At 40.3% G+C, this 26,839-nt stretch overlaps 1 protein-coding gene across 2 annotated transcripts in view; it reads left to right on the top strand.

Annotated features, from left to right (window-relative positions):
- RPS6KA3 (ribosomal protein S6 kinase A3) overlaps positions 1-26,613 on the top strand; it is a 136,915-nt gene extending 110,302 nt beyond the window's left edge. For both annotated transcript variants that reach the window (XM_039540503.1, XM_039540494.1), the window contains exons 16-22: positions 1,395-1,484; positions 11,155-11,313; positions 13,056-13,217; positions 13,442-13,518; positions 17,346-17,463; positions 19,385-19,525; positions 21,213-26,613. In XM_039540503.1, the coding sequence (XP_039396437.1) occupies positions 1,395-1,484; positions 11,155-11,313; positions 13,056-13,217; positions 13,442-13,518; positions 17,346-17,463; positions 19,385-19,525; positions 21,213-21,335 (870 nt within the window). In that variant the 3' untranslated portion in view covers positions 21,336-26,613. The remainder of the gene's footprint in view (positions 1-1,394; positions 1,485-11,154; positions 11,314-13,055; positions 13,218-13,441; positions 13,519-17,345; positions 17,464-19,384; positions 19,526-21,212) is intronic.
- The last annotated feature ends 226 nt before the right edge of the window (positions 26,614-26,839 follow it).

The raw sequence follows: 26,839 nt of genomic DNA, 5'->3' as shown, positions 1-26,839 counted from the left end.
TTCCCCCTGTTGGAACCTTTCACTGTTGCATGTAGTTATGCAATGCAATGTGGACACAGCCTGCTTTTCACTATCACATGTAGCTTCACATACCTTATGTGGTGCCACCACTGTAAACAAGGCCTACGTTTCTGCCAGGGTGCATGCACCAAGTCCTAGTATGATCCTCAAACTAGATGCTGCCCTTCTTTCTTACGTGTGGGGTTTAATCCAGTAGGCATGCTCAGATCAGGTTTAAACGCACAAAAAACAGGAGGTAGTGGTTGTGGTGGTGCCATCCTTATAACTTATAGCCCAGTGGTTAGGATGATACTCTGGAATGTGGGAGACATGGACACAAATCCGGCCTCTGCCTGAGATGGAGCAGGGATATGAACATGGGTCTCTCCCCTCCCATGAGAGTGCTCTAACCACTGAGCTATAGAACAACCCACTCACGTTTGGCTCAGTGTATATTCAGTTATTTGTATACAGTGGAAACTTAAAGCTTCAATAGAGAGACTGAGAGACCCCCTGCACCCCAAAATTCCCTAGAGCCCAGTGGATAGACTACTCTTGTAGGAGGGCGAAAACCCGAGTTCAGATCCCTTCTGTACATCAGGCAGAGAAATTTAACCTGGGTCTCCCACATCCTAGGTGAATGCCCTAACCACAGATCTAAAACTTATCAGGGGATAGGTGGGGCAGTACTACCACCTTCGCTGGTGTTTGTTGCAAGGAACAGCTTGGACACCTAACTAGGAGAAGGTGCATGGCTGAGAATCCCCCAACAGAGATAGGCACCTCCCTGCAGCCTGGAGTTAGGTGCCTAACTCACTTTGAGGGGTGAGCTTAGGACCTACCCTTCTCCTCAGCATTTTTATTGACTAACTTAGGTGGTTGCATACTCAACGTCCTGGCTTATGTGGATCCCGTTCTTAGGTGCCTGTCTTTCCTCATGAATTGTATAGGTAGTGTAGGTAGCTAACTCAGGGCTGTGGATCCCACTGGGTGACAGGGTGCCTAAAATTAAGTCCCTTTGTAGATCTAGCCCCAAGTGCCTAGTTGGAGACAACCATACTAAATCAGTCCAGGAATGTCCTCCATCCAGGATTCAGTAACACGTGCAAAGTCAGGGGCTTTATGCTTTATTAAGTGGATGGTTAAAGTATTATTTACTGCCATCTTCACATTAATGAGTGTGACCTGAAGAATCACCAGCATCCTATCCACCTGAAGAATTTTCCACATTCTTCCAAAAGATTTTTTCCTCTCTCAAGGAACCAAGTCTTGATTGTAGCCAACATCCCTGTAAACATTGGTGAGGAAGGTTGTGTATTTGTACAAATGAAAACATCTGTCTATCTTCAGTGTTTAGAAAATATTTATTCTTACAAACTTGCTTGGTCTTCTAGATTATTGACAAGAGCAAAAGAGATCCAACAGAGGAAATTGAAATCCTACTGCGCTATGGACAGCATCCAAATATTATTACCCTTAAAGATGTAAGTAGACACCAAAAGATTCATTCTTTGATTGGATATTATAAAAAATGTTTTCACTCTTCATTTTGTATCTATGTCAAAGAACAACATGCATGTTTTAGATGTATCTAAAAATAATCCTTTGTCTAATATAAAGAGTAAAATGGTACAATTTCAAATGTCTTAATATGCTTTTGCCAATATCCAATTTTAAACTAAAATAGGTAATTGTTAAAAATAGTCATTTTTATTTGAGGCACTCAACATAGTAGATAGTTTATTAATATACAATAAAATATTAATCACAATCTGAAATTGCTAGTTAAAAGAAAAATGTCACTGTATAATGTAAAAGAGACAAGATGAAGGGAAGGGATAGGAGGGAAAGTTAATAAAAGTCCAGTGGTCATTCAAAAACACTTCAGGGGTGTAGAAGTAATTAGGTGTTCTTCAAAGTGGGAAGAGATGAACTAGTATGGATTTATGCGGGAGTAGGTTCTGTTCCATCTAGGTTCTTATACCATGCCAGAGTATAGTGGCACACACATGGCCCAGTCCAACAGAGACATGACTGTCTGCCAACCTAAGGCACGATGGTGCGATCCCTAGATGATATTTAGTATTCGGTGTAAAGAATGTAGAGTGGGTATAATATCTTCACAGTTGCTTAAACCAGTGAACAGATTTGCTGTTATGGTCTGAACAATCTGCAAGCGATAAAGAAACCTTGCTGTAAGCCCATTGAAGAGGGAACTACAATAAGTGAGCCATGTGGTGACAAGGAAATGTACACAGGTGAACGGTAATTGGGATAAAATGCAACATGGTTTTACACAAGGTAGATCATGCAGGACCAACCAGATCTCCTTCTTTGAGAAGATAACTGATATTTTAGATGAAGGAAATGTAGTAGATCTAATCTACCTGGATTTCAGTAAGGCCTTTGTTCCAGTTCAGCACAGAGGAAAGTGGTTTTATTCAAGTATTTTCAGGGTCCAGGAAAGAATGGGGGATGTAGACAGCTATTAGATCTTAGATGTCTGAACAACTATGTGAAACAGCAGAAATTCAGCATGATGATCCTCACAGCTATAATCCCCCCTCATTTCTGCGGATTGGTTTGTGACTGTCAAGATGCCAATTTTCATGTTGCAGTTCACTGAGGTTTCTTCATTTTTGTAGTCAGCCACGGCCAGAAGGATATTCTCAGAGATCATGGTAGTCGTAGCTGACCACCGTCATTTAGAGATAATTGTCTTCCGTTACCTCAACGTTCGGTTGTTCAGGTCTTACCCGGGGTTCTTTCAACCCAAAGATCTTGGTAACTTTTACTCTGTGCGAGGTGATGTCAGGAAATAAATCAGGGGAGACATGGCCATCTGACCGATAGATGGCTGGCACAAACAGGACAACACGAGTGCTTTCACTTAAAGCTAAACTTTAGAGTCTCAAGCACTTACACACGTCCACAACAAGATTCGTAAAACACCCCCAACCCTTGATAATTACTAAAGCTGAGTGTGGTTTCGAGTGACACAGTGGCAGGCTTACGGTGGCCAAATCTTACATCTTGCAGTCCCCTCCGGCAGACTGATACAGAGGGAGAGTCCAAAAGAGTCCCCAAACGAGTCCAACTATCTCAAGCTTTTCCCTTTATTTATACATTAGTAATAGAATGACATGTCCCTTAAAGAAACCTTGTTAAGTAATGCATCCGACGAAGTGGGTATTCACCCATGAAAGCTCATGCTCCAATACGTCTGTTCGTCTAATAGGTGCCACAGGACTCTTTGCTGCTTTTACAGATCCAGACTAACACGGCTACCTCTCTACTTGTTAAGTAAGCAATTTCAAGGATCCAGCAAGAGGTTCCTTCTGATTGATTAACTAGGTGTGGGTTTTTCCAGAGTCTGCGGCCTTGAGACCCCAATAGACATTCCTGAGGGTACATCCTGCTCTTTTAAAATTCATGTATCAGCAACTTCAACACAATCCTTATCAGGAAGGGTGCGGGGTCAAGCTGCCCTTGCTGTGGCACCCAGAACCCCCTCCCCTCCTGCCTTGGTCAAGCTGAGATTGCTGAATGGCCAATTTACAGCTTGCTGACTAGGCCACCTTTAACAATAAGCCATAGTGGTTTTAGGCACTTTACTGGTTTGCCAAAGTCTCCCCCTACACAGGGGCCAATCTTATCCAGAGCTATGGTCAGCAATAGAAAGAATAATCTTGTTATTCCACAGACTAGCCCTCCAACTAAATCTTGAGAAGTGTGCTTTGACACCAGTGCTGCAGATAGATTTCATAGCAGCTTCTCTGGATGTGGTGACAGGCAGTGCTTACCTAACTACCAACAGATTTCTCACTCAAAAGACACTCATCTAAGGGATTCAGCTCAGCCCTGAAACCTCAGTAAGGAATGGTCTTCAGCTATTGGGGCATGTGTCATCATGTGTTGTAATTCAAAATGCCAGGTTACATCTTCAGTACCTTCAGTGATGACTCAGGATAGTCTATATATCAAATAAGCACAGTCTGAACAAACAGGTGTCTACCCAAGTGGCTTCTGCAGTCACTCAGCTGGTGAAAGGACCCTTCCAAGGACTGCAGGAGTCCAGTTTATTGAGAAGTCTCTTACCATCATGACAACATCAGATGCTTCCCCTTTCCGTTGGGGGGCACATTTGGGGCCTCAGTTCAGGCAAATGGTCATCCCAAGAACAGTTTCTCCATGTCAAACTTCTAGAAATGAGAGCAGCCAGCAATGCTTGCCTTCACTTCCTTTCTCTGAGCAGATCCGGTTCAGTCAAGATCATGACAGACAATATAGCCTGCATGTTTTATATCAGTTGTCAGGGAGGGGCATGTTTTTCCTTCACTCTGTGCCAAAATGATAAAACTCTGGAATTGGTGCATAGCCAGACAGGTAGTCTCTCAGCTTCTTACCTTCTAGTTGTTCAAAACACCATGTCCAACAACCTGCGCAGGCACTTCTCCCAAAATTACAAATGGGATCCAGACTCAGAAGCTCTCAACAACATATTCTTAACTTGGGGATTTCAGAGGTAGACCTTTTTGCAGCTACCGTTGACATAAAAGTGCAAGAAATTTTGCTCAAGCATGACCCTCAGTCACTGGGCGTGCCTTCCTCCTCTTGTGGACAAGAGGCCTTCTTTATGCATATCCACCAACACCATTACTTTTGAAAGTACTGAACAAAATCAAACAAGACAAGTCCCATGGTCATTTTAATTGCACCAAGATGAGTTTGGTATCCTTACCTCATTTGACTTGCTTCTCATCTACCAATGAGACTTCCAACCCATTACTGTCTGTTGTCTCAGCATGCTGGTCAGATGCTTCACCCCAATCTAGAAATTCTGAGACTTTAGGTGTGGTACACCACTTGTATACCCATCAGCAAGTGTCTCCCATTCACTCTCCTCTTTCCACCATCCTTGACTAACTGTTGGAATTAAAGACATCAGCTCTCACTATGAGTTCTGTCAAGGTTCACTTGGCGGCTATTACAGCCTTTCATTTGTCCAAGAAAGATTTTCAGTGTTTGCTCATCCCACAACCTCCAGTTTCTAAGGGGACTGATTAATCTTTTTCCACAGACTAGAGAATCTACTCCAATAAGAGACTTGTACTTGGTTCTTAATTGCTTTATGAAACACCCCTTTGAGCCATTAACTACATGTCCATTGCTTCATTTATCCATGAAAACAGCTTTCTTGGTGGCCATCACTTCCACCCACAGGGTTGGAGAACTGTGTGCTTTGATGGGAGACCTTCCTTTTACAGTGTTTCTCAAGGAAAAGGCATTGTTCTGACCACATCCCAAGTTTCTCCCTCAGGTGTCTTCTGAATTTCATATTAAGCAGACTATTCATCTTCCATTTTTTTCCCCCCCAAACAACATCAGAGTAGACAAGAAGCTGCCTTTTGTACCCTGTATGTCAGAAGGGCATTAGCTTTCAAACTGGACAAAACCAAACTGTTCTGAAAGTCTTCTAGACTCTTTTCAGTTGAGGACAGGTACAAAGGATGTGCATTCTCCACCCAAAGAGACTCAAGATGGATCTCGGGAATTATTATTGTATGTTATAACTTTGTTGACATTCAGCCTCCTTCTAGAGTAATAGTTCATTCTGCAATGGCACAGTTTACATCTATTGCATTAATCAAAGACATTCCAGTTACTGAAATTTGCAGCACTGCAACCTGGATCTCTGTATGTACTTCCTCCAACCATTATGTTCTGGTTCATGCCTATAAATCAGATGCTGCAATTGGCAATGCAATATGTGGATACTACTCGGGAATCACCTGAAGTGGAGCACCCACAGGGATATAGATGTGCATGTGCCCTGTGCCTTTGATGGGCGATTTTAGATATCATTCTGTTTGGCCCACAAATGCATGCTACACATCTTCGTTCTCTGTTCGGAGGACGTACAGGGCTGCGCAAGCAAACCGCTCTCAGTTCCTTCTCTACCACAAAGTCCCACAAAGGAAATTCTGAAGCAAGGGGGAAGGAGGACAGGTAGAAGAGCACACACAGGAACACATCTTGAACAACTTAAGTTACTGCACTAGGTCAATAACCTCTCTTCAAGTAGAGTGGGTGCTCCACTTCAGATCTCAAAGAACTCTGGTTACTGCACAATGTGAGTACTACTTCTCCCCATGAGGACCCTTAGGCACATTCAGCTTAACATTGAATTGACTCAAAATGAAATGTTTCAATGTATTACAACAAAACATTTCAGTTTTGGAATGCCAGAACAAAACATTTCAACATTTTCAAAAAAAAATTTCACATTTCTACTTTCAATCCAAATTTAGGATGAAAACAAATGTAGAAATATTAGAATTTCTGACAGGATGGAAATTCCAATTTTCACTCAGCCCTAGTTATGTTTCATCTTAAAGGTTGCTGCATTGGAATGATGGATAGTCAAGACACAGTTTTCCTTGCAATGCAGCTTCCTCAGATTTTGGGGGGGACCGTCTTCATTTTACAACACAATATACCCCTAACTCTGGGGAAAAAACCTTTCCAGCATTTTTCAGTGCAAACTACTTTCTGGAAATGGACCAAACTGTAAAGACGCTTGTGAATAATTCACAGCCAAATGTTGAAGGTTCATACCCAGTATTTGAAACACTGGTTACTTTTACCCTTCTCTACTGTTCACCAAACAAGAGCCTTTGAGACCCTGAAGGCCACTATCAGTATAGCCGAAGGAGGACATCCAAGCTAAGATTTGAAATACTGGTTACTCTTGCCATAAAATGTCCCCTTTTACCTGAACTAGTATGTGCCTACGCTGGAAGAAATCAGCATCAGTTTTAGATCTGTAAAATTTTATCATTTTAGTGTCCAGAATTATTTAATTTCTCTGATTTTACATTTTGTATAACATTAAATGTCTTAACCCAAAAGATGTTAAGATTAGTGTTTTTAGGTACTTTAATTAATTCATTCAGGAATTTACATTGAATTTTTTTTTTAACAATCCTTGCTCTCTCGGAGGAACTCAAATTTTGTAATTTGTGTTTTCAAAAAATCATGAGCCTTTTAAAAACTGGGCAATTAATGGCTAAATTAACCCTTATAGCTTTTTCTTCTGCATTTGGAAGCAACCTTATTGAAAAGCATGCTTTCTACAATATGAATTTTGTAAAATTGTATTATTGATAAAGCAGATAAGTGGGGGAAAAAACCAAAACTCCCTACCTAACTTTAACTACCCTGAAAGGTATAGAAATGTCACTTTTAAACGTTTGAGTAACTAAACTTCCTTCACTTTGAAAACCAAAATTTGCTATGTTTATTAGCCTATACTATAAAATATAATAAAGTGTAAAATATAATTGCCTTAGAGATTTTGAGAGGGGAAAAAAATAAAAATGACAAGAGTTCCTCTTGATTCATTCATTAGTTAAATACACAATTTTATTTTATTTTAGGACCAAGGGTACCTCTTCTAATTTAAAAGTGAAACAAAAGTAATTTCATCATTTTTGGCAGATACTATGGGGCAGATAATGCTAACATTTTGGAAATTTTATATTGAATCATAGGACTGGAAGGGACCTCAAGAGATCATCTAGTCCAATCACCTGCACTCATGGCAGGACTAAGTATTATCTAAACCAGTGGCGGGCAACCTGCGGCCCATCAGGGTAATCCATTGGTGGGCCACAAGACAGTTTATTTACACTGACTGTCCACAGGCACGGTCGCCTGCAGCTACCAGTGGCCGCGGGCCAGAGGTTGCCCACCACTGATTGAAACCATCCCTGACAAGCATTGGTCTAACCTGCTCTTAAAAACCTCCAATGATGGAGATTCCCTAGGCAATTTATTCCAGTGCTAAACCACCCTTACAGTTAGGAAGTTTTTACTAACGTTCAACCTAAACCTCCCTTGCTGCAATTTAAGGCCATTGCTTCTTGTTCTGTCCTCAGAGGTTAACAAGAACAATTTTTCTCCCTCCTCCTTGTAACAACCTTTTATGTACATGAAAACAATTATCATGCCCCTCCTCCCCACAGTCTTCTCTTTTCCAGACTTAAAAACCCCAATTTTTTCAATCTTCCCTCATAAGTCATGTTTTCTAGACCTTTAATAATTTTTGTTGCCCTTCTCTGGACTTTCTCCCATTTGTCCACATCTTTCTTGAAATGTGGGGCCCAGAACTGAACACAATACTCCAGTTAAGGCCTAATCAGCATGGAGTAGAGTGGAAGAATTTGTGATAAAGTTCCTCCTCTACCTTGGTGGGTCTTGCGCTTATTGGCAGATTTTGCTAGCCTCAGAGATCTTCCTGTGTTGGATCAGGAGTTGGGAGGTTTTGGGGGGAACCCAGGCCCGCCCTCTACCCCGGGTTCCAGCCCAGGGCCCTGTGGACTGCAGCTGTCTAGAGTGCCTTCTGGAACAGCTACACGACAGCTACAATTGCCTGGGCTACTTCCCCATGGCCTCCTCCCAACACCTTCTTTGTCCTCACCACAGGACCTTCCTCCTGATGTCTGTTAACGCTTGTACTTCTCAGTGCTCCAGCAGCATGTTCTCTCACTCCCAGCTCCTTATGCACACACCACTAACTGGAGTGAGAGCCTTTTTATACCAGGTGTCCTGATTAGCCTTAATTAATTCTAGTAACTTCCCAATTGGCTATAGGTGTCCTAATTAGCCTGCCTGCCTTAATTCTAGAAAGTTCCTAAGTGTTCTGGAATAGTCCTTGTTATCTTACCCAGGGAAAAGGGACCTGCTTAACCTGGAGCTAATGTATCTACCTTCGACCACTCTTTTGTAGCCATCTGGCCTGACCCTGTCACAAATTACATTGCGTGTCTTGAATACAACACTCCTGCTAATACATCCCGGAATGATGTTCACTTTTTTTGCAACAGTGTTACACTGTTGACTTATATTTAGCATGTGGTCCTCTGTGCCCTAGATCCCTTTCTGCAGTACTCCTTCCTAGACAGTCATTTCCCATTTTGTGTGTGTCCAAGTGAATGTTCCTTCCTAAGTGGAGTACTTTGCATTTGTCCTTATTGAATTTCATCCTATTTACTTAACACCATTTCTCCAGTTTTTCCAGATCATTTTGAATTATAATCCTATCTTCCAAAGCACTTGCAACCCCTCCCAGATTAGTATCCTCCGCAAACTTTACAAGTGTACTCAATGCCATTATCTAAATCATTGATGAAGATATTGAACCAAAACTGAACTGATCTCTGTGGGACCCCACTTGTTATGTCCTTCCAGCATGACTGTGAACCACTGATAACTACTCTCTAGGAACAGTTTTCCAACCAGTTATGCACTCACCTTAAAGTAGCTCCATCTAGGTTGTAATTCCCTATTTTGTTTGCGAAGGTCATGCAAGACAGTCATGCAAGACAGCTTTACTAAAGTCAAGATATACCATGTCCCCCCATCCACAAGGCTTGTTACCCTGTCAAAGAAAGCTATCAGGTTGGTTTGACACAATTTGTTCTTGACAAATCCATGCTGACTGTTACTTATCACCTTATTATCTTCTAGATGTTTGCAAATTGATTGTTTAATTATTTGCTCCATTATCTTTCCGGGTACAGAAGTTAAGCTGACTGGTCTGTAATTCCCTGGGTTGTTCTTATTTCCCTTTTTATAGATGGGCACTGTATTTGCCCTTTTCCAGTCTTCCATGACTTTGCAAAGATAATCGCTAATGGTTCAGATATCTCCTCAGTCAGCTCCTTGAGTATTCTAGGATGCATTTCATCAGGCCCTGCTGACTTGAAGACATCTAACTTGCCTAAGTAATGTTTAATTTGTTCTTTCCCTATTTTAGCCTCTGATCCTACCTCATTTTCACTGGCATTCACTATGTTAGTTGTCCAATCACCACCAACCTGCTTGGTGAAAACTGAAATAAAGAAGTCATTAAGCACCTCTGCCATTTCCACATTTTCTGTTACTGTTTTCCCCCACCTCACTGAGGGAATAATGAGGGAATGATTTCTCTAAAAGTACATTTCTGTATAAGAGCAGGAGGATCATTTAATGAAGGTTTCTTTAAAACAAAAGCCAAATTTTGAAGGAGATTGAAGTTAAAAGCCCAACGAAGTGCAATAAAAATGAAATGTGGTATTCAGATATTAATGCTTTCAAGGTGCTTCTATGCAGTTTATAAGCTGCAGTACCCCCAGCTGCTAAGATGGATAACTGGTCTGCTGTTTCACCAGAATAGAATGTAGATGTAGCCAAGCCGTCCCAGGATATTAGAGAGACGTGGTGGGTGAGGTAATATATTTTTATTGCACCAATGTCTGTTGGTGAAAGACACGAGCTAAAAGCCACACAGACTCAAGAGCTTGTCTTTCTCACAAACAGAAGATCCAATAAAAGATAATCACCCACCTTATCTCACCAAAATAGAAGCAGACCAAATGGACATAAGCAAAAACACTTAAACAATTTTTCATAGTGAAAAATACAGGATGTTGTCTTAATGGACTTCAATAAGCTTTTTAGAATAGTACATGTGTGCACAGTATCAAATTTTCCAAGAAATGGGATAGGAATTTATAAATGGACTTTGACACAATTAGCATTGTAACATTTAGAAATCAATAAAACCTAAGATTGTTTCATGCACTAACTGCAGTGTCCCCAAATTATTATATAAGATGAATTTTGAAAAGTTGTTCTACAGTGCCCTAAAACTGATGCTGAAATGGCTAATTTCTAACCATTGCTGAACTTTTTTTGTGGAATAGTTACTTCATTATGAAATTAGCTCTAATTCAGCCTTGACAATAGCAGTGTTAGCTTATTATCCCTACTTTACTGCATCCAGATCTGATAGTCATTTAGATATCAAAGTAGTAATCTGAGCACTCCTAAATTTTACTCACCTGTTCTTTGTTTTCAGACTTTTGCCTAGCAATTTATTGCATGTTATTCAGTTACTGTACTTATTGTTTAATGGATAAAGTTTTGTGCTCATTTTGCATTTTAAAATATTGTTCAAATAGGTTGGTTGGGGAGTGGCAGTAATTCCACAGGTTTTGTAATAAAAAGAATCCTTTTGGGTTATCTGCACTATATTGACATCCTTAGAGAAGGGTAATAGAAAAAACTTTTTTAAAGAAGTTTACATGCTAATTTATTTCATTTTTGTAGGTGTATGATGATGGAAAGTACGTATATGTGGTAACAGAACTTATGAAAGGAGGAGAACTGCTGGACAAAATTCTTAGGCAAAAGTTTTTCTCAGAACGAGAAGCTAGTGCTGTCCTGCTCACAATAACAAGAACTGTTGAGTACCTCCATGCACAAGGGGTAAGTATTCTACTTGAAGAAAACATTTAGAAATGCATTATCTAATATATACTGAAACACAATTTGAAAGGACAAACCCACAACTGATGCATTCTTCCATTGTGTAAAAATTAAACAAATGTTTCCTAGAAAATAACTATGCTGCACCAAACCTTTTCTCCAAAACTCTCAAACTCCGCATAGTTTCTGTAGCGGAAAGCTCATTTTGACAGACAAAGTAATTTAGAGGTGGGTAAGGTTGATGTGGTGATAGTCAAGAGTGAAAAATCTTTGTATTATAAAAGAAAGGAACCTGATGATTAAGGACAAAGATGGAGAGTGACATTGGGTGCCAGGGAGGCCATAAGACAGGAGGTAGTGATGTCACCAAAATGAGTGGAGGTATTGGATGAGGAAAACAGATGACACATCTGTATCTGTGATAGGGAGGAGGAGGAGGGGAAAAATAAGCTTTATAATTAACAACTCATTAATACATTCATTTGCTTGTCTGCCATGGCATCCCATTATGTATGATAACAGCCTTTGTGACAAATGTTGAAGTCATATTCCTAAATTTATATCTCAAGAAACAGTTGTCAATAATTCAGCCTACACAATCTTTATTTCTCCAAACACTATCGTTCTAGGAAATTTGGAGATTAATTTACTTGATGTTTATAAAGGAGTTGCACTCACCTCTCACAAGTGCCCCCCGGCCAAGCACGTGTGCCTGCACTCTTTCTCTACCTGTCTACGATGGCTCTTCGCTGACTCAGCCCTCCGGCCAAGTCACGCACTGTCTGTCTGTGAGATCAGAACAAAACAAACCCCTTTCAGGGTACAAGTCCAACAGGGGCCCCTCTCAGTGCCCTCTGTAATGTGTGTCTCAGTTTGTTCCTGCTCAGAACAGAGCAGTGCCCTAGGACTTCTTCCCTGGAGGCAATGTCTTCACCCTCTCAGGGCCTTTCTGGCCCCAGCTCTTCAGCTGGGCCACTATGGTTCAGTCCCCCTTCTGGGGTGCCTCAAACTCCAGGCCACTTTCCCAGTGGCTGGTGGGGTCGGGGAATCCCAGCCCAGGGACCCTATAGATAGCAGCTGTTCGCAATGTCCTTTAAATAAACTGCGTTGTTACTATAATTCCCTGGGCCACTTCCCCATGGCTCCCGCACATTCTTCACCCTTACCTCAAGGCCTTGTCCTTGTGCAGTCCCAGTAGCCAGCCTGGAGGACCATCCGCTTTCCTCCAGCTCTAGCAAAGACTGAACTCGCTTTGGCCCTGCAGCTCTTCTTATGCTGACTTGCTGGGCCTTAATTGTCTGTTTCCCACACAGCTGCTCTAGGCAACTTGGAGGACCTTTCTACCACCCTTTTCTGGGGTGGGGTGTGGCAGGGCCACAAGGCCTCCAGCAGGGGCCTCAGGGCCTAGTCCAATCCATCACAGTGTTCATCATCATCATCATCAACTCGTGTCAAACATCACTTTCATGCTCAGAGTGTCCAAATTTGAAAACTGGACCTATTGCATTGTTCTCAAAATTAACTCCTGTATTTCACCATTCTGACATTCTGGGTAGCCAAAAACAATGCATTATAGTGTACTGGAGTTGATATTAGAAATGTCACCTTCTTTTAATGGCCATTGCTAACTGCAAATTAAAAAGCAGTGAAGTAAGTGCTTATAATAAAGAACACTATCTTTTATATATATATATAATATATATATATATATTTTCTTTTTTTGTATTTGTGTTTTTATTTAGGTTGTTCATAGAGATCTGAAACCTAGCAACATTCTTTATGTTGATGAATCTGGTAACCCAGAATCAATTCGAATTTGTGATTTTGGCTTTGCAAAACAACTAAGAGCAGAAAATGGTCTTTTGATGACTCCATGTTACACAGCAAATTTTGTTGCTCCAGAGGTAAATATCAAGTTGTGGTTTACATGCCTTCAGATTATTTTAATAGGGTTTTTTTTTTCATTATTTAAACATTGTTTCTCCATTATTGCATAATTGTAAAATTATCAATGAATTTAGCTTTTGAAACGATAAACAGTTGAGATCTTTGAAGCAATATAACATTGGCACCAAAATCATAATAAAGTGTACTGTTTTCTGTAGAAATTTATATTTGCCTTTCACAGGTTTTAAAAAGGCAAGGCTATGATGCTGCTTGTGATATATGGAGTCTTGGTGTCCTGCTTTATACTATGCTCACTGGGTAAGTTTGCAGAAATTAAGTGGGGGTTTTTCTTTGCTTATATAAGTTTACTGTTCTCAAACAAAGTACTGATTGTGCTTAATCCTGCAAGATGCTAATATTCCTGGGAGCTGCTGGGTGCTGGTTTCAGTGGGAGTTGAGGGTACTCTGCACATAGTAGGATCAAGCTCTTAAGAGTCTGATATCTTAAATAAACTTCCTTATGAGTTTGCTTAACTGTTGTTAAATCTAGTCAAAGATTATATCAAATGTATGTTTTGTAGCCTTATGATTATTTAAGAATAGGAATAGACTCACATACACTGTTACTTTACATGAAGTGGAAACTTGTTCCTACCAAAAAAAGCTAGAAAGTACTATGCATATTGAAGAGAATATATGTGGTTAAAATTTACCAGTTGTGACCCAGTGTGCCTAGATCAGCCCTCACTGGAAATGCCAAGGTCAGGGCAGGCTGCAAAAGGGAGAGCAGATACTCCCAAGACTGGTGGGTAATACTCAAGTTAAATTCCCCAACCAGTCACAAATTGTGCTTCTGATCTCCCACAGTGGTTTTCAAGAAGCAAAAGAAGAAATCACACAGTCCCCTTTATTGTATTCCAGTTCTCTGGCTCCCAATCAGCACAGAGGTCCAGTACAGTGATAAGTTATTTTAAAAACTCTGCTCACATATACAAAGTGTTCTTCTGACCCCAAAGGGCCAGCCACGTTACCAGGTCAGAATAGGTTTGGATCTTACCCAAAATACCACACTGCCAGTCAATCCTTTAGTGTCTAAAACTAAAGGTTTATTAAAAAAGAAAGAACAAGAAGAGAGACGTTAAATGGTAAAGCAGTCACATACATACAAATATTCAAAGTTCATGTATTAGGTTCTTAGCAGTATTGCTGAGTTTGCTGGCTTAAGTCCCTTTGGAATACATCCACAGCTTGAATGGGTAATTCAGGCCTTTGTTCAGAACTTCAGTTTGTAGCAAAGTTCTTCCAGGATAAGAAGCAGGACTGAAGACAAAGTGGAGATGATGCATCTGCCCTTTATAGTCCTTTTGCCACATGCTGGGTACTTCCTTTGTTTCAAACACAAACTCATAGCAGATAGCACATGGCATTGAAAGGCCTTAGAGTTCTCTCCATAGGCATGCCCCTGCATGCCTTGCTGAGTCATAAGGTATAGTCCTTGGCCCTTTCAATGGATTCATTGTACAGTTGATGTCCCTTGATGGCCATCATGCAGGCCTAGCGCTGATGCCAGTCTGTCTGGGGGTGTCACCCAGAAACACAGCACAAGTTTTGAAATACATATATACCCTACATATTTATAACTCATAATACAAAGTGATACAAACATATGAACAAAATCATCATACTTGGCAAAGTATAACATTTTCGCAGATACCTCACACAGCATATCTGGCATGATTCATTGCAATTTTATAATATTGGTATCAACAATATCATAAAATGTCACCCATATTTCCTACAGCGTCACACCAGTGATGCTTTCAAGTTTACTCCTGGGAGAATTCGACATCACTGCGCATGTGCAGTTTTTTCCCCTGCAGATTTCTTTTCTTCCTCGCAGAAAAATGACTCTCTGACAGGGAAGCAAAGGGGAGCCACAAGAGCAGTCATGCGACCTTCCACAGCAGTATGTTTCGGGTGCCCAGGGCAGCCAGCAAAGAAGTAGATCACTGTGGGGCAGGGGCCGGGACTGGGGAAGCCCTGGCTGGTGGCTCCTACCTTGCGCCGGGATCAGGGACTAGTCCCAGCTCAGCTGGGGAGGACAGGACTTCCTCTTCCCCTACACGGCATCCAGGGTCAGGTCAGACCAACCCCTGGATTTCTACCCCAGCTGCAGGAAGCACCGCAAACTCTCCCACACACACTCGCTTCCTGCACCCATCGCTCCTCAGCTGCAGCGGCAAGGATCCCTGTACAGGGAGCTGCTCTCCAATCCACCCAACCCCTGTGCATCCAGACTCATCATAGCTTACCACGCCTCACTCTCACAGACTCAGAACCCCCACGTTGAGCCCTACTCCCCCTTCACCTGGACCACCCTGACGAGCCACCCAGATCCCCACCCCAACCAGCCGCACCTGGTTCCCTACCCCCACTGAGCCCCTCTCCCCCAGCATCTGGACCCCCATTAAGCTCCCCACACCCAGACCCCGTGCCAAGCTCTATTCCCCCCCATACCCAGATCCCCCTTGCTGAGGCCCAACCACCTTCACCTGAACCCCCCTGCAGAGTCCCATTACTGTTGCACCCAAAAAATCCCAGTAAGCCCCTGTGCATCCAGATCTCTTCCCCTCCCAATCCCCTGCCCCCAGATTGCCTCACATACAACCCTCTCAGCTCACACCTGGACGCCCCCCCTACATTGAACCCCTCCACACTTGGCTCCGGCCTTGCTGAGCCTGTCTGTCCACACCTGGTGCATATGGCATGGAGGGGCAGGGCCCTGGAGTGTTTCTGGGGCAGGCCCAATCCTTGCACTGTGTCAGGGTTAGGTGCAGCCTCACCGCTGAGTCAGTGTCCCAATGAGGTGGGGGCTGCACAGTGATCTCCCACCTCTGTTCAGCCAGTGCCCTGTGCTCCCCAATGCCATGATGGAGCCTCCACATTTATTTGACAAACACAATTTGCAGAATTTTTCAGAATTTGAAAATATGCACAGAATTTTTAATTTTTGGCGCAAAATGTCCTCAGGAGTAGAAGTTTGATTACTCAGAAGAATGAATCAGATCACTTCAAACAATAGTCAGAATGATATATGCAATACAAGTGATCTGCATAAAAGAATACATTAAGTACAAGTTCATCAAGCAATAATTCCAAATCTCAGCTTTGAAAAATACCACTTTAAACAGCCAACTTAACCTCTTACACCTGGCTTACAAGTTAGCCTCAAGATGCTTATAAAACTATTTATTTGGTTATTTACTGCCACAATTTTACAGTATTCCTGTTCATCTTAACCGCTTAACTAAGGCAAAGAAATCCACATGTATGAAAATTAGTTGTTATTCTCATTCTCAGTTATGTTTAGTGTACTTTGTTAGTTCAATAGCAAGGATGTGAATTGTTGAACAAGGTAAATCCTCTAGGGTTTAGTGACTTCTTTCTCAGCTAGCGTCAGGCAGCGGCAGCTCCAGGCACCAGCGCTCCAAGCATGTGCCTGGGGCGGCGCTGTGCCGGTCCCTGCGAGGGTGGCAGTCAGGCAGTCTTCGGCGGCATGCCTATGGGAGGTCCGCCAGTCCCGTGGATTCAGCGGCGGGTATGCTGAAGCCACGGGACCAGTAGACCTCCCGCAGGCAAGCCGCTGAAGCCGCGGGACCGGGGACCTCCTGCAAGCAAGCCGCCAAAGGCTGCCTGACTGCCATGCTTGGGGCGGCAAAAAAGCTAGAGCCGCCCCTGGCATCAGGCTGGGTATTTGTTCTTTCCAGGTCAGAGTCATCAAGTCCTCCGTTTTCAGAGTTCTTATACACAGATAGTCCTTTCATTCCACCAGCATGTACTGACTTTTGGACATAATAAGGATAGTCTGTGGAGCTGTGACTCAGAATTAGCCAACACTTAGACACTCTCTGTTACAGAAGGAATATAGTAAGAGAAGCAGGCCCTTCATCTCATTCTACATGTAGTTAATCTATAATTTATTATTTTGGGTGCTTTTGAAATCAGTTTTACTATAATTTTTGATGTTGGAGAGGGGTTGTTAATTATTATTTTGAAACCACTGGCAGCTGTGGTCAGACTTGAAATAAGGATTGGAGTCCAGCACGGAAAAGCTATTAATACTCTGAACTTGTTTGTTTGATTAGCTACACTCCTTTTGCAAATGGTCCTGATGATACCCCAGAGGAGATATTGGCACGAATAGGTAGTGGAAAGTTCTCTCTCACTGGTGGTTACTGGAATTCAGTTTCAGTTACAGCTAAGGCAAGTATATTTAATATTTTGTCTTTGTGCATGAGATGGATTTTAACAGATTCTGTAAAGGATTTTTTGTCCCAATAAAAATTGCTTATAATATTAGAGAACATGATTTTAATGAAGGTTGCAGATTTTTTAAAATTTACTGAGCCAATCCTTTGTATGAGTAGATATTCATTTGATAATTATGAACCCTTCATGTTTAAACAGTCAGTCATGTGTAGGAAGAAAAATAACCACGTTTAATACCACCACTTTTAATTCTGTGGGGCGTTGGAAAACCAAATCAGGATGCAGTAGTTATGGCCACATGTTCTTGGACGCCTCTCTTATGGGTCCATGAAGTGTCTGTGAAGGGAAGCCATAACTTGGCACTTATATATAATGTCCAAAAGCATTCGATAGCCTTTATCACCCTCTATCTAGTTATAATAAAGCTCTAATATGCTCAAAGAATTCAGATTATTTAAGCATTTTCCCCCTTCTTTGGCTAATGTCTTTAATTTGCTTTGTGCTTCCATATTTCTAAATACTCATAAGTATTTTCCCATGTTTTATGTTAAACAGCCTGACTGACACGTCTACCTTTTGTCCTGGACAAGATATAGAATCACATATCTCTTTATTCAGTGCCATCCCAACCAATTATACTGGGAGTCCCAAATGTGTCTAAAATCATTCAACTTTTAAGAAGTCTTTTTATTGTGGTCTTTATTTCAAACTCCACAACAGAGAGTTTGTTTTATAAGAAAATGTTTGCATGCTATTAAGTACTTTTGAATGTTTTTAGGCAGTTTAAGATTACGGTACTAAATGCATTTTTTCTCATAAGCAGTTGTCCCAGAATTAGAAGCTTTATAACTCTCCTTACACTTTATATGGGCCCTGGTCTACAGTACAGAGTCAAGTCGACATAAGGCAGCTTATGTCTACCTAATTATGTAAGTGTACACCCCAGCCAATGTAAGTGCCCTACTACACCGACATAATAACTCAAGCCTTATGCCTCTGATGGAGGTGATGCCTGTGTAGTTAGGGCAACACAGTGTCCGTGTTGACACTGAGGGTTACTTATGTTGGCTGTTGGTTGTCATTCTTATCAATTTCATGGCTCCTAATTGATAAGAAAGTTGTTCATAGCTTGTGCTGTCACCCCGGGGAAGGAGGGGGGGGCTCCAGCTAGAGCCCAGCTGGCCCCGTTCCCAGCTGGGCTGCTGCCTGGACTCCCCATTAAGAGTTGGGCTGCCCCAAGGTCCCAGCTCCCAGCAGGGCTGCTGTCCAGACTCCCCACACATAGCTGGGCTGCAGACCAGGCTCCTCGCTCCGAACCAAACTGCTCCCAGGGTCTCAGGTTCCATCCTGGTGGCTGCCCGGGGTCCCTGCTCCCAGCTAGCAGGGAGCCAAAGGCCTGGGAGGCAGCTGGGCTACCAGCAGGGAGCTGTGTGGAGCTAAGAGCCTGGGCTTTCTACCCCCACACTGCCTCTCTTATGTTGGTGGACGTACTCCTGATGTGGACACAGAAGCAGTGTGACAGAAGCAGGGCAGTGTGGAAATGAACCACCACAGTAATTACTGTGGTGGCTGTAAGTTGACCTAACATAGGTTGGCTTAAGTTTGTAGTGTAGACATGCCCTTAGAGTAAGATACTTCAGAATTGATCTATATAATTTCACTTGCATACTGCTCTTCACATGACTAGTTACTTTGTAAACTCTCCAATAGATCTTGGCATTTGTGGGCACAGAGTAATACTTCAACCACTTCCAGAGGATGGCCTGGAGATTTGTTTAAACTACTGATCACAACAAAATAATTCTTCAAATCTTGAATTTTAATCATGTTTAACATTATTAATGCTCTAAAAATAATCTGTACTGCCTTAAATGTTACTGTTCATCAGAATTAACTGTTTCTGTATTGTTGACAGGATCTGGTTTCAAAGATGCTTCATGTCGACCCACATCAAAGACTGACTGCTGCCCAGGTTCTTAGACACCCTTGGATAGTTGACAGTGACCAGTTGCCTCAGTACCAGCTAAACCGACAGGATGCTCCACATTTGGTGAAGGTAAATAAATGTGTGTGTTCAGCTCGTATGAATTGTAAACAAAAACAGTTACTTTGCATTTGCTCTAAGTACTAATCACAAACTTTTATGATTGTGTGTGAGTTCAGTAAACACAGTGCATTAAGCCATGTGAACTTTTGATTTACCTAATGTATAGGACTTCAAGTGAGTCCATCTGTGGAGAATAAATCTGCTCTGTTCACAAAGAGCAGTACACTGTAATCCCCATACTGTTTTACTTTTTGTGTTGAGACAGATTACAAGATAAAATGAGTTTATAAATAATGTTTTCTCTGGTGATTTAGACTGTTGACTCCTAGATTTTGAACTCTGATTTTAAAAAATAGTTCATCTGAGACTGTAAGTGATCTAGATGTTTACAATGGAGGAATCGTAATTATGGTTGCTAGTGTGATTTTAGTGGAGGGATTGTAAGTATAAAAATTGATAGTTTGGAGGTGAAATTGATTCTTTTTTACAAAATTTTCATTAAAAATAAAAAATGAAATGGAAACCTTATAGTAAAGGTTATATTGAATGGTGTATTATGTAACGATCAACACTTGATAGTCTCAAACACAAACCACTTTTGATACCAACTGATCTTTTTATTTTAATTTTAACCTGGATGGGTGAGATTGAAGATCCCCACACTCATTACCCCCACACACATACAAAGTCCCTCAAAGGCCTTTTCATGGTGAACCTCCCAACCACAGAAGAGGGCTCTTATATCTTAAGAGTTAATCAAATGACCCTTAGTCAACTATAAGAGACAGAGCTTCCAGCACTAAATGGCTTAGAAGCAAGGAACCAAGTTCAGATCCTAGCAATAGATTAGAATTTTCTAGCAATCTGTAAACTTAGTTTAGATGTATACACTTCATATTTATATAGACTAGTAGTGAAACATTTTTAAAGCAATTTTTAGTGAAAACAGAAATGGTTAGACAAACCATAAACAAGGACAATCCTCTAGTGCAGTGATTCTTAACCTGGGGTGCACGCACCCCCTGGGAGTGCAAGATGCCTTTTCTGGGGGTGCAAGACATGCCAGATTTTTTTAGAAGGTAAATCATCAAAAACATAAATTAAGCACAGGCACGTAAGTACAGCTACTTTGTTTGTTTAATCAAACCTATGTGTTTATTAATATTATACATTTTTTAACGATTACTGTAATATACAAACAAAAAATATATCTAGGTTTAAAGAAGTGACCTACTTCAACAATTTTTTATAAGGGGTGCGAGAACATATTTTGATTTTTGATAAGGGGTGCGAGGACATATTTTGAGAACCAAAGGAATGCAGGCTGCAGTAAAGGTTAAGAACCACTGCTCTAGTGGGATTTTACTCTCTGCACTTTGGGGATCTAGTTAAAGCACAACTTAATTTTGCAATATAACTGGCACCTGCTGATTTTTAAAAGTCATGTCAGTTGCCTTAAACAATTTTAACATAGTTGAGTTCTTCCTGTGCTGCAAAAAAAGAAACATGTAATCATGCTTTAAATAGCCAGAATAATACACTGGTAAATCAAGCCCATTGTTTTTAACCTACAGAAAACAGTTTGATTAGTAAAATCTCTAAATCATGTAATATTGTTATGATCTCTAGAATGTAGTAAAGTCACAATGTGTGGGTTTTTTTTGTTTTGTTTTACCTCTGCTTTCTAACTCTTTAGGGTGCCATGGCAGCCACATACTCTGCTTTGAACCGCAATCAGTCACCAGTTTTGGAGCCAGTAGGCCGTTCTACTCTTGCTCAGAGGAGAGGTATAAAAAAAATTACCTCAACAGCCCTGTGAAGTGACCTCAACCAGATACTTGGTACCATGGTATATAAGATGATAGCACAAATCATGGCGACAAGTAGCACATATCTGACAGATTCCTGCAAGCACACTCTGTCCCAGCTGGTACCCATAATGCTGCTGCTCTTATTGTTGCTACTGCTTTCATCTATTCTCCCTTTAAACTGTTGACGGCAAGTTTCTGACCTTTCTGGAGCTTTGGATGGAGTGAAAAGTGGAAACACAATGAAAATGAACATGTTCACTGATTGAATAAACTAGAAGAATTATGAATGCCAACTCTATCATAAAAATACACTGAATAAAGCACTCTGCACCATATAGCATTATTTTTATAAGAAATATTTCTCGTCCCCTAAAATATTCTTTGTTACATGTTGGGATGGACAGTTTATGTTAAGCACTTAGCTTAAACAATCTGTTTATATTAGCACTGTATACTTTGTGCCATCCAACATTTTGTATGTTTTTGTAAACAATTCATAAGCAGTACTTTTCTGTGCTGTTTTCTTTAATGTATACATGCCTTGGTTTATTTAGATTTTATTAATCATTTTGACAATTAACTCTGGTTAAACAGTTCACCTGGATTAATCAGTATTGTTGGACAGCTCTAAAACAGCCTTGACTGTTAAACAGCTATTGAATGTAATATTATGAATGTGTATTTTTCCTTGTTTGTCTTTTCTACATTTCCATGTTTTTGAAGTTGCATGTCTGTTATGAAAACCGGAGAGATGTTGTAGTATTAAAAATTTAAACAGTGGGTTTCTCACACATGTAATAGGTAACGCATCCATAACAAAAAGTAACTTGTTCCACATCACCCCCATCTCTTTTCCCTCACCAATTACAGGACTCAGGAATCGTTGCTAAATAGTTTTCCCTTTCAGGACAGTTGTTTCTTGCTTTTTCTCATAATTCATTTAATATTTTTACTTATTTTATTACTTTAGTTAAGAGCTGACAAATATTTTGTTCGGCCAGTGCTGGCATTAGAGAGTTAGAGAAGAAATGTAATGCTGACTCTAAAGCAAAAGACCATGTCCATTGATAAACAGACGCTTAACAAAAATGGATGTAAACTTTGTCTCTTGTGGTTAGAATATACTGGACTGATCAATTTCAATTTGTTCGTTCTTGTGACGCTCTCAGTTTACAGTCCAAAGCAGAGTCAGAATAGAACCATCCAGTACTTTTAACTGACATCTGAGGTTCTAACACCATAATTGGTCTCCTTGGGCCTTTCATCACCAGTCCAGGCACCTTTAAAATTGTACTGTCCAAGTCAAGTAAAACAAAATCACCCTTTTCATGTTCCTTGATGGCAATGGTCTTCCCACTTTTTCTTTTAATGTGAGTGTAAAAGGCTCTTGGTTTACTTTCTGAGGACACAAATCATAAAACGTGCTTGCTTTTATGTAGTCTGTGAGATTCACTGCAGATAGCTGATCTTGAGTGTGCACTGGAGCACATTAAAGTTTGGCTGATATCCCATTCTGCCAAAGAAAATGGTACATCAACTGACTACCTGTATCAAATACCCTTTACAGAAATATCCAAAGCTACTAAATATGGAGTTTAGGGCACATTTTCTGTGAACAATATTGTTTAAAAATCAAGAGATCAGCACAAATGGCAGTGTGATTCTTGGTTAATTAGTCTGTTCAGTTATTTTTCCAATAACTAATTTGTTAGTTTTTCTACAGTGAGAAGTTTTCAAAGAAATTTGTGGAAAGAGAGAGTGAAGTCCTTCATTAATGTCACACCACAGATTTCCTCCATCTGATTCATTGATCCATATGAACATGGAACGAAGACTCTCAGAAGTTTTTAGGTATTCCTTGGCAAACAGGAAAGCTTAGGTTTTTACAAGCTGCCTGGAACTTGACAGTTGAGCAATTAGCCACTGTTTTAAGTGTGAGGTAGGGATAAACATCATAGCTTTTCTGTTTAATGCTCTAAACTGAAGGAGGGAAGACATTCTGGTCTCCGTATACTCTTGTGGGGATCTCTGAAAGGAGAGTAGAAATAGAGGATTGGAAAAGGGAAGGGATTTTAATTGGAGAACAAACCGTTTAGCTTCCAGAATCAACTTGATCACTGGTGTTAAAATGCCAAACAGAGAATCACGCTGTCACATAGTCTCCTAATCAAAAGGTAGGACGGTGAGGGAATTATGTAGACTCCATGCTCCCTTTTAAAAAAAAAAAAAAAAAAAAGAGCAATTAGAGCTGAAAAGCTAGAGGCTTTGTATGTAGTTTGATGCTGTCTATGCTGATGTCCCTCAAAGGGTCTACAGAACAAGAAAGGCCCTTTACAAGTAAATAGTAATAATAACGGTTCCTTTATTAAACGTGCAAAGCAATCTGTCTTACTGCCCTCTGTGGAAGCTGATGTGTCTTATTTCTTAATACCTTGCCGTGGTGCTGATCTAAATTTGGCAAGGATGATGAAGAGTTAGGAACTTTCCAAGGCAAGATGCAGAACTCTAGCAGGGGCCTCAAGATTTACCCTTGGTCTCAGTGGGGCATGGTAATCCAAAGGAAATAGAGATTTTTTTAATGTTGCTTTGTATTATTAAAGAATAACTTTTTAACTAGAGGGTTCTTATTGATCACAAAAAGTCAAACAAGTGTCTTGAACATATTTGTCTCACTGCTACTATCCTCAACGTAATTAGCCATTTCCTCCTTACCTAATGTTCTACAATTGAGTGGTGGCTCTTTCATTCTGTTGAGAATTCTTCCTTTAGACAAGAAAAAATCTTTAATGCTGAAGAGGGGAAAAGCCATTTGCAGTATAGTCTTTCCTTTGAGACTGGCTGCAGCACCAGTGGTGTTAGCCTAACAACTGTTTGGTAATCTCACCCTTCAGCATGTCTCTCTTCAGGTCCATCAGTAACTATAAGTCAGGCTTGACAAAAATTAAGAAACCATGTCTCCTGGAAACTGTTTTTAATTTCTTCTTTTGAAGATTAAGGTTAAACATTAAGTCAAATCTAGCTGATAGATTTCATTTTAGAACAGTACTGCTGGAAAAATTACACGGTCTTTCAGTTCTTTTGCTTCAAGTCATAAAATGATCAGCAACTGAATTCAGGAAGGAATATCCCATATATACTTAATAAATAGGAGTGCTGGGGGGTTTTATGTCTTCCTCTGAAACATCTGGTGTTATAGTCAGTATAACAGAGCAGAAAGTCAATAGCTACTCAAATATGTTAATTTCTGTATTCCTGAAGTCTTTAATTTTACAGTTGCTTCATTTATTCTGCCTCTGTGTTCCCTCCCAAACTCAACCTAAAGATCAGAAACCTCATATCCAGCATGCGTCATATACGTTTCCATTATGGGCTACAAACACACTACCTTCATCATCACCCCAGACAGTGTCAGAAACTAACCTCAATCCATCAGTTTCACTGTACCCTCCTTGCCTTGTAAGAGGATGTATCTGTCTTGTGAGAGTATCTGTGTGCCTAATCCACCAAAGTTATGGCAATATCAAGACAAATTACGGTGGCAAAATTTGTTAGTCTTTTGGCAGTGCATGTACATTTTTAACAATTAGGTTTCAGAGGTTAGGTTTTGTATGGCAGTCTCTGTTTAAGCTAGAAATACTCCTCTACCTGGTTCTGTCTGAAAGTGGGACTCTGTGGAGGCATATTAACGAAAGCACAAACTGATGCTTCAATGTTTTTAAGGTACAAACTCACCTTTGTTCCTCCGTGCTTACTGGTCTTTGTAGTCAATATATCCAAGCAGAGACTATTAGGAAATGTGAATGTGATCAGTATGTTTCCTTTATACAGAGACTGCTCCCACATCTTACTGTGTATATGCACAAGCAAGCAAACCATACTGGGCTTTTAATTTCTTAAATAGCCCATCTCTCAGGCTTGATCTAGAGTAAGTTTTTAAGGTGTGCTATTAGATGGAGTTGTATAAAACAACCTAATTAACACCATAAAGACTAGTCAAGACAAAGTGATTGTATTTTAACACATCCTAAACTGGTCAACTCTAAAGTCTAGATCAAATATAGCTTTAAATCCTAGTTTAGACCAACTGTGTTTCTGTGGAGGAAATAAATTTTACAGGCAAATTAACCTAGTTTTATACATCTCTTTCTGGGATCCACATTTTTCTCCCCATTCATCTTTGGCATGTTTTTGTAACTGCAGTTACTTAGGAACTAAGGATGGGAAATTAACATAGAGACTGCAACTAAGCAGCAGAACTCCTTACTGCACAAGCTTGAAGGGTGTATGACCCACTGTGTAAATTTTCACTACTGCTTCTTTGTCTGCAAAGCATAGCAATTGACTCTAGAATACAGATTTATGGAAGAGGAAAAATGGAGAAGTGCAGATACAGGTGAATAGCCTATTTTTCAAATCAAAATTGCCAGTGGTGTGAGAGTACGTGAGAGCAGAGGGAGGGAGTAGCTACACTACTCAATTGGATCTATATCTAGCAACAGTGAAGATCTTTATTCATAATCACTACTAGTACTGAACAAAACTTGTAATGAATTTTTCAAATGAAGTATTTAAAACAATTTTTTAAGAGAAAAAGGCATAAGGAAATAGAATTTTGTTTTGTTTTTGTAAATGTAGTATACCAACTAAAGCTCTGCTTTTCTATTATTGGAAACAGGCTTCTAGATATGTCATTCCTTGGAAAGCATCAATGGTTAATGGATGAGTTTTCACTCATGAAAATAATGTAAATGATTAGCTTTATCTTGATACTCTTGACCTAATCAAAGGGAAGGTGTACTCATAAGGGATGTAATTATTTTGCAATCTAATGGGGTGGGGGGAATCTACTTAAAACAGTTTTTAAAAATGATGAAATCACAGATAATATTTTTCTACAATTCTATACAATCATACTTTATACTAGTTTCCTCCGCATGGCATGTAAGTGAGTCTAAGGTACAGTAGCAGGAATTCAACTGTATTGTACCTTTTGGCAGACAATTAAAATAGCATCTTTGAGATGCTTGGCACTGCTGTCATAGAATTGAATTGCTAGTAAAAGGGTTAAATAGTACTGAATACTTAAATGATTGTTTTATTCAGAGTATGATCTAGGAAATTTTCTAATCATACTATTAATGTGTAATCTAAACTGTTCCAGATGTAACCATGAACAGTCCTGGAAAGATATCATTGCTTGCATCCCTGTCAAGTGGCAGGTTTTGTAGTCTTCAAAGGAAATTGAAATTTATACAATGAATAAATTTTCAAACATATGAAAACAAATGTCTGTTTTATTGGGTTTGATTTTTCCAATCACGCTGCTAAAAAAAAACCAAAAAAAAAACACCTGCCGTGTGGTTCGTACCTCAAATGTAATTAACTTTGCTCCATAGAAAATATGCATTCCCAGCCAGAAATGACTTATTAAATTAATTTCTAAGCTAATGAGGAGTTTGTTTTTTCTGAGCTTAATATGCAGGTGGTGTTTTGTCAGTAAGACATTAAAGCT

This window comes from Mauremys reevesii, linkage group 1, assembly GCF_016161935.1.
Source record: "Mauremys reevesii isolate NIE-2019 linkage group 1, ASM1616193v1, whole genome shotgun sequence".
NCBI classification, from domain to species: Eukaryota; Metazoa; Chordata; order Testudines; family Geoemydidae; genus Mauremys; species Mauremys reevesii.
This window is presented reverse-complemented; position numbering and strand designations above follow the sequence as displayed.